At 50.4% G+C, this 15,507-nt stretch overlaps 1 protein-coding gene and 4 non-coding genes across 5 annotated transcripts in view; all 5 read right to left on the minus strand.

Annotated features, from left to right (window-relative positions):
• Window positions 1–1,119: 1,119 nt before the first annotated feature.
• LOC138496727 (U4 spliceosomal RNA) lies at window positions 1,120–1,260 on the minus strand. Its single transcript, XR_011278212.1, has one exon. It is a non-coding gene; the product is annotated as a U4 spliceosomal RNA (small nuclear RNA).
• A 3,507-nt stretch (window positions 1,261–4,767) lies between these two features.
• Window positions 4,768–4,908, minus strand: LOC138496268 (U4 spliceosomal RNA). The gene has a single exon (XR_011277796.1). It is a non-coding gene; the product is annotated as a U4 spliceosomal RNA (small nuclear RNA).
• A 257-nt stretch (window positions 4,909–5,165) lies between these two features.
• LOC138493055 (myb-related transcription factor, partner of profilin-like) overlaps window positions 5,166–15,507 on the minus strand; it is a 152,063-nt gene continuing 141,721 nt past the window's right edge. The window contains exon 3 of the mRNA XM_069620284.1: window positions 5,166–5,229. Coding sequence (XP_069476385.1) covers window positions 5,166–5,229 — 64 coding nt within the window. The remainder of the gene's footprint in view (window positions 5,230–15,507) is intronic.
• Window positions 8,416–8,556, minus strand: LOC138496539 (U4 spliceosomal RNA). Its single transcript, XR_011278041.1, has one exon. It is a non-coding gene; the product is annotated as a U4 spliceosomal RNA (small nuclear RNA).
• LOC138496657 (U4 spliceosomal RNA) lies at window positions 12,065–12,205 on the minus strand. The gene has a single exon (XR_011278149.1). It is a non-coding gene; the product is annotated as a U4 spliceosomal RNA (small nuclear RNA).

The raw sequence follows: 15,507 nt of genomic DNA on the forward strand, positions 1-15,507 counted from the left end.
CGCCCAGCCTCGCTTACCAAACTGCCTGCCAACTGATATCCGCATCTGTCGTCCCTCTTGAACTCTGTCGCCGGAGCTACAAAGCATGCTGGAAGCCACTCGATGCTGTCGAGTACCAAGATCATCTCAAACACCAGTTACATTGTGGTTCTGTCCCCCTGGTCCTTCTCCGAAGGCCCTTAGTGACATTTACGACCTCTTGCTCCCTTGCTGCTGCAACCAAATAACCTTGAACAGTTCAGACTGATTGCTTTACCGACTGCACTCCTGTCAGTATCCAGAGTGCATCCCTCTCCTTTGTGAAACTGTCTGTCCCCTGTTTTCCTTTATAGGGTGGGTTGTATTTTGTAGTGTGTTAGAACTGTCTGTTGTATTAATACTAAAGTAGATATTTGTATACAACCTTGACTGGACAGTCCCTTTTATCAGTGGGTCACAATTGTTTTTTTGCTCTGTTGCAACTAACCAGCCTGACGTTCCGTCCACTGTTCGGACCCCTTCCGGTGTACTAGAGGTATGGGACTGATTGATGGTCTAGAAAGCGATATTCCTCCCTGGACCACTAGTGCCCCGGAAGTTGATTCGTCACACCAAGAGAGGTCGGGTTGTTGACTCCACGTGAATATGTGTCTATAGAATGCATGGGGACAGAAATGCCCTTTTGCCTCTCTTGGGAAGACTGAGATGGTGAGCGAAGGCCAAAGGTAAAGCGACCCCTCTGCTGCGGTTGGCTTCAGTGGCAGCCAGACCTCCCTGAGTAACCATCCAACAATCTGATGACTTTCGCAAGAGCAGATGTGGCAAAGAGGATCGAAGGCAGACAGGTCACTGTCTGCTAGGTTCTGAAAGCTCATGGTTTTCATGTCGTGAGATCAGGAAGGCAGCGAGACAACTGAGGCGCTTAATGCACCTGCTGCATGGTCACGGTTCCATAGACTTCGCTGCGCCGCTTGGAGTTTACGAATGCGCTAGCTTCTGGAAGTAAACCCCTTTGTTGAGGGTAGGCCACGAGAGAACAAAGAATAGAAGGGATGGGTTCCGAAAAACACACCCCTCTTGCTAGGTCTTCTCCAGTGGAGTAAAAGCGTCATTGTCTCCTTTTCAAACAAATCGGTTCAGCCTCCGTAGAGACTGTCAAAAATTACCAATTCCAGCTATATTTCAAGCTGTCATGGCGGGGTATTGGGTAAAGTTTTCAATAAGCAATAATCGCGCCTCGATTAAACCTCATGAGCTACGATACTGCCACTGCGCAAAGCTAAAGCACCTGACCCAGAGGCCCGTGCGCCCCGGGAATGGATTCCCATTTAACTTGCACTGATCCCAGCAAGCTCCATCCTGAGCATCCTTTGTCAAACTCATAAAACCGCCTGGATTCCAGTGCCGAGATTTGTTGAGGTGAACACCTGTATCATCTTGCGCTCACCAAACTGACAGCAAATATAGTAGCAAGGTATGCATAGGATTCTGGGAGTAAACATGCAAATGAGCAGGCTGCTACCTGTGCGCTCTTTCCGTTAGCATGATCGGTGGCCTGTTGGCAAGTGACCCCGCCCTCCTGAGAGATTATTGGGCAGGCCGCTGCCAAGGCAACATGGGAGAGGCTTGAGAATGCAAAGAGCCATTGGAGGATTGCACAGGAGCGAGGACAGCATCGAGAAATGGGCTCCTTTGGGGACAGGTGAAGTGATGCTCCACCAGGACGACCAGCTGTTTCTGCAGTGCAGCCAGGACATTGACAAGAAGTGAATCAATTTGTCTCTGAGCGTTCCAACTGTTGACCAAACCATTACAATTTCGATACATTTCCATGCCATCACATACCTACCTGTTTGTGATAATTGCACTTGTCCTTGAAAATAGACCCGATTTTGCAGGGGACTCTGGGAAAAGTGAAAAGGTCCTATGTAATACACGTCTTGTACCCTGTCTCATAGGACGGACCCTGTAATTCTACTTCCACTCCACTGCCAAAAATGAAGCGGCCTTGCCCTGTTCAGGCTTTTTGCTGTAGCCCCTGGGCTTTTGCAGAGCCATCTGCTTAGTGTGGCTCTGCCACTGAGGTCAGAAGAGAACATTTAGCCTGAGAAACGGCTGTCTGTGTGTGCAGCTTGGAGAAGACACTGTTGCCATGGGAAAGACATGCCTGTTTGCTGTGCAAATGAAGTGCAGACACAGACAGAAGAGACCACTTGACTGGTAGGAATTGAAGAACCTGACCAAGAGTGAGGAATTAGACCATCCGCACGGGGAGTGTGCGCTCCGCCTGGGCTGGTTTGATACTTTTAAAAAAGAAATGGAATGTTGGTAGGTAAACCTCCTGGAAATGTGTGGGGCTATTCCGCACACATTTCCCAATGGACACTGCACAACAAACACATAGTCAAGTGCACTCTGGGGGACACAGTCTACCGGTGCGGTCCTCCTGTCACATTTAGCTGCAATGTGACAGCCATGGGTACATCAAAGCATCTCTGAAGGGGGAAGGCAACGCCTTCCTCCGGCCCTGGTCAGCCTACTTAAAATAGCAAAGGCTCCATCGATATGCCCTGCCTATTGTTAGGCTCTCTCTGATGGCAGCGCATACTGATGAGAGTTAAGTGAAGCAGGCCTGCCAAGAGGCCTGTTCACAGAACTAACACAGGGCAGGAAACCCCAACACCTTTTTCATATGCAATGTGTCAGCTTGAAGCTAGCTCCCACCCCTCTGTATGAAGGCCATTGAATGTCATGTGTGGAACAACTGTTTACAGTAGGCAACCGCTGCAGGGCCACCCCCTTTCAGAGGGAAGATATATGTGATTTGATGCAGACAGTCTGTTCTCGAGCTCAATTAACCAGAGAGCCACTTTTATCCACAGGAGACAGGAAGATGGGTGCGGCTTAGTAGTACATGTTGTCACCCCTTACCTTTCCTGTTGCAAAGCACTCTGGTCATGACCTTACGCATGACAGAAGATTGGTGGTGGGGACCCAGGATTGGGTCTTTAAGGTAGGCTTAGCATGCTCCAATCACTGGGGCCCATTTGGCTTTAAAAGAGGGCTGAGCCCCTCACTAAGCAGATCATCCGACGACTTCAAAAGGAGTACGAAGAAGGACTCATTCGGACCCTCTGTGATGGTACAGTCTGCCTCACGGCTTCCGCCAGTGAAGGAAGTCCAGGATTTCCAAGAGGGAAGCAAAATACCTCCCAAAACATCTCCCAGGGAACAGAGGGAGATACCCGACTCAGAGGATCCATCAAGCAGCACCAGAGCCGGTACCCAGCCAGCACACAGCGTGCCCTGCTAGGTTAAGCCAGAAAGCTTTCTAGGTGGGAAGTGCCAGAGAGTCTCTGAACAAAGGACAAGGCCGTTGCCGGCAAACACTCTTCTCAGCTTTGGGTCGGCCGCCTTAAACCTCGACCCAAGCATTGAGAAGAAGCTCGGAGGAGTGCCACAACAAGCATCAACCAGCGTCCATCTTTTAAGGCCTTTTTCGAAGCAGTCGAGCTCTCAAACTGCGACCGGCTGCACCACTGTGGCTGTTCTCACGCTGCAGTCACTAAAGCCGTCTGAGAACCCTCGACCAGCGTTCCAGATCCACCAACCAGCACACAGACAACGATTCTTCACCCCGAGCCGCCGGGTAGGGCAGCCTGCAGCCGTCCGCCCAGCCTCGCTTACCAAACTGCCTGCCAACTGATATCCGCATCTGTCGTCCCTCTTGAACTCTGTCGCCGGAGCTACAAAGCATGCTGGAAGCCACTCGATGCTGTCGAGTACCAAGATCATCTCAAACACCAGTTACATTGTGGTTCTGTCCCCTGGTTCTTCTCCGAAGGCCCTTAGTGACATTTACGACCTCTTGCTCCCTTGCTGCTGCAACCAAATAACCTTGAACAGTTCAGACTGATTGCTTTACCGACTGCACTCCTGTCAGTATCCAGAGTGCATCCCTCTCCTTTGTGAAACTGTCTGTCCCCTTTTTTCCTTTATAGGGTGGGTTGTATTTTGTAGTGTGCTAGAACTGTCTGTTGTATTAATACTAAAGTAGATATTTGTATACAACCTTGACTGGACAGTCCCTTTTATCAGTGGGTCACAATTGTTTTTTCGCTCTGTTGCAACTAACCAGCCTGACGTTCCGTCCACTGTTCGGACCCCTTCCGGTGTACTAGAGGTGTGGGACTGATTGATGGTCTAGAAAGCGATATTCCTCCCTGGAGCACTAGTGCCCCGGAAGTTGATTCGTCACACCAAGAGAGGTCGGGTTGTTGACTCCACGTGAATATGTGTCTATAGAATGCATGGGGACAGAAATGCCCTTTTGCCTCTCTTGGGAAGACTGAGATGGTGAGCGAAGGCCAAAGGTAAAGCGACCCCTCTGCTGCGGTTGGCTTCAGTGGCAGCCAGACCTCCCTGAGTAACCATCCAACAATCTGATGACTTTCGCAAGAGCAGATGTGGCAAAGAGGATCGAAGGCAGACAGGTCACTGTCTGCTAGGTTCTGAAAGCTCATGGTTTTCATGTCGTGAGATCAGGAAGGCAGCGAGACAACTGAGGCGCTTAATGCACCTGCTGCATGGTCACGGTTCCATAGACTTCGCTGCGCCGCTTGGAGTTTACGAATGCGCTAGCTTCTGGAAGTAAACCCCTTTGTTGAGGGTAGGCCACGAGAGAACAAAGAATAGAAGGGATGGGTTCCGAAAAACACACCCCTCTTGCTAGGTCTTCTCCAGTGGAGTAAAAGCGTCATTGTCTCCTTTTCAAACAAATCGGTTCAGCCTCTGTAGAGACTTTCAAAAATTACCAATTCCAGCTATATTTCAAGCTGTCATGGCGGGGTATTGGGTAAAGTTTTCAATAAGCAATAATCGCGCCTCGGTTAAACCTCATGAGCTACGATACTGCCACTGCGCAAAGCTAAAGCACCTGACCCAGAGGCCCGTGCGCCCCGGGAATGGATTCCCATTTAACTTGCACTGATCCCAGCAAGCTCCATCCTGAGCATCCTTTGTCAAACTCATAAAACCGCCTGGATTCCAGTGCCGAGATTTGTTGAGGTGAACACCTGTATCATCTTGCGCTCACCAAACTGACAGCAAATATAGTAGCAAGGTATGCATAGGATTCTGGGAGTAAACATGCAAATGAGCAGGCTGCTACCTGTACGCTCTTTCCGTTAGCATGATCGGTGGCCTGTTGGCAAGTGACCCCGCCCTCCTGAGAGATTATTGGGCAGGCCGCTGCCAAGGCAACATGGGAGAGGCTTGAGAATGCAAAGAGCCATTGGAGGATTGCACAGGAGCGAGGACAGCATCGAGAAATGGGCTCCTTTGGGGACAGGTGAAGTGATGCTCCACCAGGACGACCAGCTGTTTCTGCAGTGCAGCCAGGACATTGACAAGAAGTGAATCAATTTGTCTCTGAGCGTTCCAACTGTTGACCAAACCATTACAATTTCGATACATTTCCATGCCATCACATACCTACCTGTTTGTGATAATTGCACTTGTCCTTGAAAATAGACCCGATTTTGCAGGGGACTCTGGGAAAAGTGAAAAGGTCCTATGTAATACACGTCTTGTACCCTGTCTCATAGGACGGACCCTGTAATTCTACTTCCACTCCACTGCCAAAAATGAAGCGGCCTTGCCCTGTTCAGGCTTTTTGCTGTAGCCCCTGGGCTTTTGCAGAGCCATCTGCTTAGTGTGGCTCTGCCACTGAGGTCAGAAGAGAACATTTAGCCTGAGAAACGGCTGTCTGTGTGTGCAGCTTGGAGAAGACACTGTTGCCATGGGAAAGACATGCCTGTTTGCTGTGCAAATGAAGTGCAGACACAGACAGAAGAGACCACTTGACTGGTAGGAATTGAAGAACCTGACCAAGAGTGAGGAATTAGACCATCCGCACGGGGAGTGTGCGCTCCGCCTGGGCTGGTTTGATACTTTTAAAAAAGAAATGGAATGTTGGTAGGTAAACCTCCTGGAAATGTGTGGGGCTATTCCGCACACATTTCCCAATGGACACTGCACAACAAACACATAGTCAAGTGCACTCTGGGGGACACAGTCTACCGGTGCGGTCCTCCTGTCACATTTAGCTGCAATGTGACAGCCATGGGTACATCAAAGCATCTCTGAAGGGGGAAGGCAACGCCTTCCTCCGGCCCTGGTCAGCCTACTTAAAATAGCAAAGGCTCCATCGATATGCCCTGCCTATTGTTAGGTTCTCTCTGATGGCAGCGCATACTGATGAGAGTTAAGTGAAGCAGGCCTGCCAAGAGGCCTGTTCACAGAACTAACACAGGGCAGGAAACCCCAACACCTTTTTCATATGCAATGTGTCAGCTTGAAGCTAGCTCCCACCCCTCTGTATGAAGGCCATTGAATGTCATGTGTGGAACAACTGTTTACAGTAGGCAACCGCTGCAGGGCCACCCCCTTTCAGAGGGAAGATATATGTGATTTGATGCAGACAGTCTGTTCTCGAGCTCAATCAACCAGAGAGCCACTTTTATCCACAGGAGACAGGAAGATGGGTGCGGCTTAGTAGTACATGTTGTCACCCCTTACCTTTCCTGTTGCAAAGCACTCTGGTCATGACCTTACGCATGACAGAAAATTGGTGGTGGGGACCCAGGATTGGGTCTTTAAGGTAGGCTTAGCATGCTCCAATCACTGGGGCCCATTTGGCTTTAAAAGAGGGCTGAGCCCCTCACTAAGCAGATCATCCGACGACTTCAAAAGGAGTACGAAGAAGGACTCATTCGGACCCTCTGTGATGGTACAGTCTGCCTCACGGCTTCCGCCAGTGAAGGAAGTCCAGGATTTCCAAGAGGGAAGCAAAATACCTCCCAAAACATCTCCCAGGGAACAGAGGGAGATACCCGACTCAGAGGATCCATCAAGCAGCACCAGAACCGGTACCCAGCCAGCACACAGCGTGCCCTGCTAGGTTAAGCCAGCAAGCTTCCTAGGTGGGAAGTGCCAGAGAGTCTCTGAACAAAGGACAAGGCCGTTGCCGGCAAACACTCTTCTCAGCTTTGGGTCGGCCGCCTTAAACGTCGACCCAAGCATTGAGAAGAAGCTCGGAGGAGTACCACAACAAGCATCAACCAGCGTCCATCTTTTAAGGACTTTTTCGAAGCAGTCGAGCTCTCAAACTGCGACCGGCTGCACCACTGTGGCTGTTCTCACGCTGCAGTCACTAAAGCCGTCTGAGAACCCTCGACCAGCGTTCCAGATCCACCAACCAGCACACAGACAACGATTCTTCACCCCGAGCCGCCGGGTAGGGCAGCCTGCAGCCGTCCGCCCAGCCTCGCTTACCAAACTGCCTGCCAACTGATATCCGCATCTGTCGTCCCTCTTGAACTCTGTCGCCGGAGCTACAAAGCATGCTGGAAGCCACTCGATGCTGTCGAGTACCAAGATCATCTCAAACACCAGTTACATTGTGGTTCTGTCCCCTGGTTCTTCTCCGAAGGCCCTTAGTGACATTTACGACCTCTTGCTCCCTTGCTGCTGCAACCAAATAACCTTGAACAGTTCAGACTGATTGCTTTACCGACTGCACTCCTGTCAGTATCCAGAGTGCATCCCTCTCCTTTGTGAAACTGTCTGTCCCCTGTTTTCCTTTATAGGGTGGGTTGTATTTTGTAGTGTGTTAGAACTGTCTGTTGTATTAATACTAAAGTAGATATTTGTATACAACCTTGACTGGACAGTCCCTTTTATCAGTGGGTCACAATTGTTTTTTCGCTCTGTTGCAACTAACCAGCCTGACGTTCCGTCCACTGTTCGGACCCCTTCCGGTGTACTAGAGGTGTGGGACTGATTGATGGTCTAGAAAGCGATATTCCTCCCTGGACCACTAGTGCCCCGGAAGTTGATTCGTCACACCAAGAGAAGTCGGGTTGTTGACTCCACGTGAATATGTGTCTATAGAATGCATGGGGACAGAAATGCCCTTTTGCCTCTCTTGGGAAGACTGAGATGGTGAGCGAAGGCCAAAGGTAAAGCGACCCCTCTGCTGCGGTTGGCTTCAGTGGCAGCCAGACCTCCCTGAGTAACCATCCAACAATCTGATGACTTTCGCAAGAGCAGATGTGGCAAAGAGGATCGAAGGCAGACAGGTCACTGTCTGCTAGGTTCTGAAAGCTCATGGTTTTCATGTCGTGAGATCAGGAAGGCAGCGAGACAACTGAGGCGCTTAATGCACCTGCTGCATGGTCACGGTTCCATAGACTTCGCTGCGCCGCTTGGAGTTTACGAATGCTCTAGCTTCTGGAAGTAAACCCCTTTGTTGAGGGTAGGCCACGAGAGAACAAAGAATAGAAGGGATGGGTTCCGAAAAACACACCCCTCTTGCTAGGTCTTCTCCAGTGGAGTAAAAGCGTCATTGTCTCCTTTTCAAACAAATCGGTTCAGCCTCCGTAGAGACTGTCAAAAATTACCAATTCCAGCTATATTTCAAGCTGTCATGGCGGGGTATTGGGTAAAGTTTTCAATAAGCAATAATCGCGCCTCGGTTAAACCTCATGAGCTACGATACTGCCACTGCGCAAAGCTAAAGCACCTGACCCAGAGGCCCGTGCGCCCCGGGAATGGATTCCCATTTAACTTGCACTGATCCCAGCAAGCTCCATCCTGAGCATCCTTTGTCAAACTCATAAAACCGCCTGGATTCCAGTGCCGAGATTTGTTGAGGTGAACACCTGTATCATCTTGCGCTCACCAAACTGACAGCAAATATAGTAGCAAGGTATGCATAGGATTCTGGGAGTAAACATGCAAATGAGCAGGCTGCTACCTGTGCGCTCTTTCCCTTAGCATGATCGGTGGCCTGTTGGCAAGTGACCCCGCCCTCCTGAGAGATTATTGGGCAGGCCGCTGCCAAGGCAACATGGGAGAGGCTTGAGAATGCAAAGAGCCATTGGAGGATTGCACAGGAGCGAGGACAGCATCGAGAAATGGGCTCCTTTGGGGACAGGTGAAGTGATGCTCCACCAGGACGACCAGCTGTTTCTGCAGTGCAGCCAGGACATTGACAAGAAGTGAATCAATTTGTCTCTGAGCGTTCCAACTGTTGACCAAACCATTACAATTTCGATACATTTCCATGCCATCACATACCTACCTGTTTGTGATAATTGCACTTGTCCTTGAAAATAGACCCGATTTTGCAGGGGACTCTGGGAAAAGTGAAAAGGTCCTATGTAATTCACGTCTTGTACCCTGTCTCATAGGGCGGACCCTGCAATTCTACTTCCACTCCACTGCCAAAAATGAAGCGGCCTTGCCCTGTTCAGGCTTTTTGCTGTAGCCCCTGGGCCTTTGCAGAGCCATCTGCTTAGTGTGGCTCTGCCACTGAGGTCAGAAGAGAACATTTAGCCTGAGAAACGGCTGTCTGTGTGTGCAGCTTGGAGAAGACACTGTTGCCATGGGAAAGACATGCCTGTTTGCTGTGCAAATGAAGTGCAGACACAGACAGAAGAGACCACTTGACTGGTAGGAATTGAAGAACCTGACCAAGAGTGAGGAATTAGACCATCCGCACGGGGAGTGTGCGCTCCGCCTGGGCTGGTTTGATACTTTTAAAAAAGAAATGGAATGTTGGTAGGTAAACCTCCTGGAAATGTGTGGGGCTATTCCGCACACATTTCCCAATGGACACTGCACAACAAACACATAGTCAAGTGCACTCTGGGGGACACAGTCTACCGGTGCGGTCCTCCTGTCACATTTAGCTGCAATGTGACAGCCATGGGTACATCAAAGCATCTCTGAAGGGGGAAGGCAACGCCTTCCTCCGGCCCTGGTCAGCCTACTTAAAATAGCAAAGGCTCCATCGATATGCCCTGCCTATTGTTAGGTTCTCTCTGATGGCAGCGCATACTGATGAGAGTTAAGTGAAGCAGGCCTGCCAAGAGGCCTGTTCACAGAACTAACACAGGGCAGGAAACCCCAACACCTTTTTCATATGCAATGTGTCAGCTTGAAGCTAGCTCCCACCCCTCTGTATGAAGGCCATTGAATGTCATGTGTGGAACAACTGTTTACAGTAGGCAACCGCTGCAGGGCCACCCCCTTTCAGAGGGAAGATATATGTGATTTGATGCAGACAGTCTGTTCTCGAGCTCAATTAACCAGAGAGCCACTTTGATCCACAGGAGACAGGAAGATGGGTGCGGCTTAGTAGTACATGTTGTCACCCCTTACCTTTCCTGTTGCAAAGCACTCTGGTCATGACCTTACGCATGACAGAAGATTGGTGGTGGGGACCCAGGATTGGGTCTTTAAGGTAGGCTTAGCATGCTCCAATCACTGGGGCCCATTTGGCTTTAAAAGAGGGCTGAGCCCCTCACTAAGCAGATCATCCGACGACTTCAAAAGGAGTACGAAGAAGGACTCATTCGGACCCTCGGTGATGGTACAGTCTGCCTCACGGCTTCCGCCAGTGAAGGAAGTCCAGGATTTCCAAGAGGGAAGCAAAATACCTCCAAAAACATCTCCCAGGGAACAGAGGGAGATACCCGACTCAGAGGATCCATCAAGCAGCACCAGAACCGGTACCCAGCCAGCACACAACGTGCCCTGCTAGGTTAAGCCAGCAAGCTTCCTAGGTGGGAAGTGCCAGAGAGTCTCTGAACAAAGGACAAGGCCGTTGCCGGCAAACACTCTTCTCAGCTTTGGGTCGGCCGCCTTAAACGTCGACCCAAGCATTGAGAAGAAGCTCGGAAGAGTGCCACAACAAGCATCAACCAGCGTCCATCTTTTAAGGACTTTTTCGAAGCAGTCGAGCTCTCAAACTGCGACCGGCTGCACCACTGTGGCTGTTCTCACGCTGCAGTCACTAAAGCCGTCTGAGAACCCTCGACCAGCGTTCCAGATCCACCAACCAGCACACAGACAACGATTCTTCACCCCGAGCCGCCGGGTAGGGCAGCCTGCAGCCGTCCGCCCAGCCTCGCTTACCAAACTGCCTGCCAACTGATATCCGCATCTGTCGTCCCTCTTGAACTCTGTCGCCGGAGCTACAAAGCATGCTGGAAGCCACTCGATGCTGTCGAGTACCAAGATCATCTCAAACACCAGTTACATTGTGGTTCTGTCCCCCTGGTCCTTCTCCGAAGGCCCTTAGTGACATTTACGACCTCTTGCTCCCTTGCTGCTGCAACCAAATAACCTTGAACAGTTCAGACTGATTGCTTTACCGACTGCACTCCTGTCAGTATCCAGAGTGCATCCCTCTCCTTTGTGAAACTGTCTGTCCCCTGTTTTCCTTTATAGGGTGGGTTGTATTTTGTAGTGTGTTAGAACTGTCTGTTGTATTAATACTAAAGTAGATATTTGTATACAACCTTGACTGGACAGTCCCTTTTATCAGTGGGTCACAATTGTTTTTTCGCTCTGTTGCAACTAACCAGCCTGACGTTCCGTCCACTGTTCGGACCCCTTACGGTGTACTAGAGGTGTGGGACTGATTGATGGTCTAGAAAGCGATATTCCTCCCTGGACCACTAGTGCCCCGCAAGTTGATTCGTCACACCAAGAGAGGTCGGGTTGTTGACTCCACGTGAATATGTGTCTATAGAATGCATGGGGACAGAAATGCCCTTTTGCCTCTCTTGGGAAGACTGAGATGGTGAGCGAAGGCCAAAGGTAAAGCGACCCCTCTGCTGCGGTTGGCTTCAGTGGCAGCCAGACCTCCCTGAGTAACCATCCAACAATCTGATGACTTTCGCAAGAGCAGATGTGGCAAAGAGGATCGAAGGCAGACAGGTCACTGTCTGCTAGGTTCTGAAAGCTCATGGTTTTCATGTCGTGAGATCAGGAAGGCAGCGAGACAACTGAGGCGCTTAATGCACCTGCTGCATGGTCACGGTTCCATAGACTTCGCTGCGCCGCTTGGAGTTTACGAATGCGCTAGCTTCTGGAAGTAAACCCCTTTGTTGAGGGTAGGCCACGAGAGAACAAAGAATAGAAGGGATGGGTTCCGAAAAACACACCCCTCTTGCTAGGTCTTCTCCAGTGGAGTAAAAGCGTCATTGTCTCCTTTTCAAACAAATCGGTTCAGCCTCCGTAGAGACTGTCAAAAATTACCAATTCCAGCTATATTTCAAGCTGTCATGGCGGGGTATTGGGTAAAGTTTTCAATAAGCAATAATCACGCCTCGGTTAAACCTCATGAGCTACGATACTGCCACTGCGCAAAGCTAAAGCACCTGACCCAGAGGCCCGTGCGCCCCGGGAATGGATTCCCATTTAACTTGCACTGATCCCAGCAAGCTCCATCCTGAGCATCCTTTGTCAAACTCATAAAACCGCCTGGATTCCAGTGCCGAGATTTGTTGAGGTGAACACCTGTATCATCTTGCGCTCACCAAACTGACAGCAAATATAGTAGCAAGGTAGGCATAGGATTCTGGGAGTAAACATGCAAATGAGCAGGCTGCTACCTGTGCGCTCTTTCCCTTAGCATGATCGGTGGCCTGTTGGCAAGTGACCCCGCCCTCCTGAGAGATTATTGGGCAGGCCGCTGCCAAGGCAACATGGGAGAGGCTTGAGAATGCAAAGAGCCATTGGAGGATTGCACAGGAGCGAGGACAGCATCGAGAAATGGGCTCCTTTGGGGACAGGTGAAGTGATGCTCCACCAGGACGACCAGCTGTTTCTGCAGTGCAGCCAGGACATTGACAAGAAGTGAATCAATTTGTCTCTGAGCGTTCCAACTGTTGACCAAACCATTACAATTTCGATACATTTCCATGCCATCACATACCTACCTGTTTGTGATAATTGCACTTGTCCTTGAAAATAGACCCGATTTTGCAGGGGACTCTGGGAAAAGTGAAAAGGTCCTATGTAATTCACGTCTTGTACCCTGTCTCATAGGGCGGACCCTGCAATTCTACTTCCACTCCACTGCCAAAAATGAAGCGGCCTTGCCCTGTTCAGGCTTTTTGCTGTAGCCCCTGGGCCTTTGCAGAGCCATCTGCTTAGTGTGGCTCTGCCACTGAGGTCAGAAGAGAACATTTAGCCTGAGAAACGGCTGTCTGTGTGTGCAGCTTGGAGAAGACACTGTTGCCATGGGAAAGACATGCCTGTTTGCTGTGCAAATGAAGTGCAGACACAGACAGAAGAGACCACTTGACTGGTAGGAATTGAAGAACCTGACCAAGAGTGAGGAATTAGACCATCCGCACGGGGAGTGTGCGCTCCGCCTGGGCTGGTTTGATACTTTTAAAAAAGAAATGGAATGTTGGTAGGTAAACCTCCTGGAAATGTGTGGGGCTATTCCGCACACATTTCCCAATGGACACTGCACAACAAACACATAGTCAAGTGCACTCTGGGGGACACAGTCTACCGGTGCGGTCCTCCTGTCACATTTAGCTGCAATGTGACAGCCATGGGTACATCAAAGCATCTCTGAAGGGGGAAGGCAACGCCTTCCTCCGGCCCTGGTCAGCCTACTTAAAATAGCAAAGGCTCCATCGATATGCCCTGCCTATTGTTAGGTTCTCTCTGATGGCAGCGCATACTGATGAGAGTTAAGTGAAGCAGGCCTGCCAAGAGGCCTGTTCACAGAACTAACACAGGGCAGGAAACCCCAACACCTTTTTCATATGCAATGTGTCAGCTTGAAGCTAGCTCCCACCCCTCTGTATGAAGGCCATTGAATGTCATGTGTGGAACAACTGTTTACAGTAGGCAACCGCTGCAGGGCCACCCCCTTTCAGAGGGAAGATATATGTGATTTGATGCAGACAGTCTGTTCTCGAGCTCAATTAACCAGAGAGCCACTTTGATCCACAGGAGACAGGAAGATGGGTGCGGCTTAGTAGTACATGTTGTCACCCCTTACCTTTCCTGTTGCAAAGCACTCTGGTCATGACCTTACGCATGACAGAAGATTGGTGGTGGGGACCCAGGATTGGGTCTTTAAGGTAGGCTTAGCATGCTCCAATCACTGGGGCCCATTTGGCTTTAAAAGAGGGCTGAGCCCCTCACTAAGCAGATCATCCGACGACTTCAAAAGGAGTACGAAGAAGGACTCATTCGGACCCTCGGTGATGGTACAGTCTGCCTCACGGCTTCCGCCAGTGAAGGAAGTCCAGGATTTCCAAGAGGGAAGCAAAATACCTCCCAAAACATCTCCCAGGGAACAGAGGGAGATACCCGACTCAGAGGATCCATCAAGCAGCACCAGAACCGGTACCCAGCCAGCACACAGCGTGCCCTGCTAGGTTAAGCCAGCAAGCTTCCTAGGTGGGAAGTGCCAGAGAGTCTCTGAACAAAGGACAAGGCCGTTGCCGGCAAACACTCTTCTCAGCTTTGGGTCGGCCGCCTTAAACGTCGACCCAAGCATTGAGAAGAAGCTCGGAGGAGTGCCACAACAAGCATCAACCAGCGTCCATCTTTTAAGGACTTTTTCGAAGCAGTCGAGCTCTCAAACTGCGACCGGCTGCACCACTGTGGCTGTTCTCACGCTGCAGTCACTAAAGCTGTCTGAGAACCCTCGACCAGCGTTCCAGATCCACCAACCAGCACACAGACAACGATTCTTCACCCCGAGCCGCCGGGTAGGGCAGCCTGCAGCCGTCCGCCCAGCCTCGCTTACCAAACTGCCTGCCAACTGATATCCGCATCTGTCGTCCCTCTTGAACTCTGTCGCCGGAGCTACAAAGCATGCTGGAAGCCACTCGATGCTGTCGAGTACCAAGATCATCTCAAACACCAGTTACATTGTGGTTCTGTCCCCCTGGTCCTTCTCCGAAGGCCCTTAGTGACATTTACGACCTCTTGCTCCCTTGCTGCTGCAACCAAATAACCTTGAACAGTTCAGACTGATTGCTTTACCGACTGCACTCCTGTCAGTATCCAGAGTGCATCCCTCTCCTTTGTGAAACTGTCTGTCCCCTGTTTTCCTTTATAGGGTGGGTTGTATTTTGTAGTGTGTTAGAACTGTCTGTTGTATTAATACTAAAGTAGATATTTGTATACAACCTTGACTGGACAGTCCCTTTTATCAGTGGGTCACAATTGTTTTTTCGCTCTGTTGCAACTAACCAGCCTGACGTTCCGTCCACTGTTCGGACCCCTTCCGGTGTACTAGAGGTGTGGGACTGATTGATGGTCTAGAAAGCGATATTCCTCCCTGGACCACTAGTGCCCCGGAAGTTGATTCGTCACACCAAGAGAGGTCGGGTTGTTGACTCCACGTGAATATGTGTCTATAGAATGCATGGGGACAGAAATGCCCTTTTGCCTCTCTTGGGAAGACTGAGATGGTGAGCGAAGGCCAAAGGTAAAGTGACCCCTCTGCTGCGGTTGGCTTCAGTGGCAGCCAGACCTCCCTGAGTAACCATCCAACAATCTGATGACTTTCGCAAGAGCAGATGTGGCAAAGAGGATCGAAGGCAGACAGGTCACTGTCTGCTAGGTTCTGAAAGCTCATGGTTTTCATGTCGTGAGATCAGGAAGGCAGCGAGACAACTGAGGCGCTTAATGCACCTG

The sequence above is a fragment of the Ambystoma mexicanum genome, chromosome 10 (genome assembly GCF_040938575.1).
Source record: "Ambystoma mexicanum isolate Mex_15411 chromosome 10, UKY_AmexF1_1, whole genome shotgun sequence".
In the NCBI taxonomy this organism is placed as follows: Eukaryota; Metazoa; Chordata; class Amphibia; order Caudata; family Ambystomatidae; genus Ambystoma; species Ambystoma mexicanum.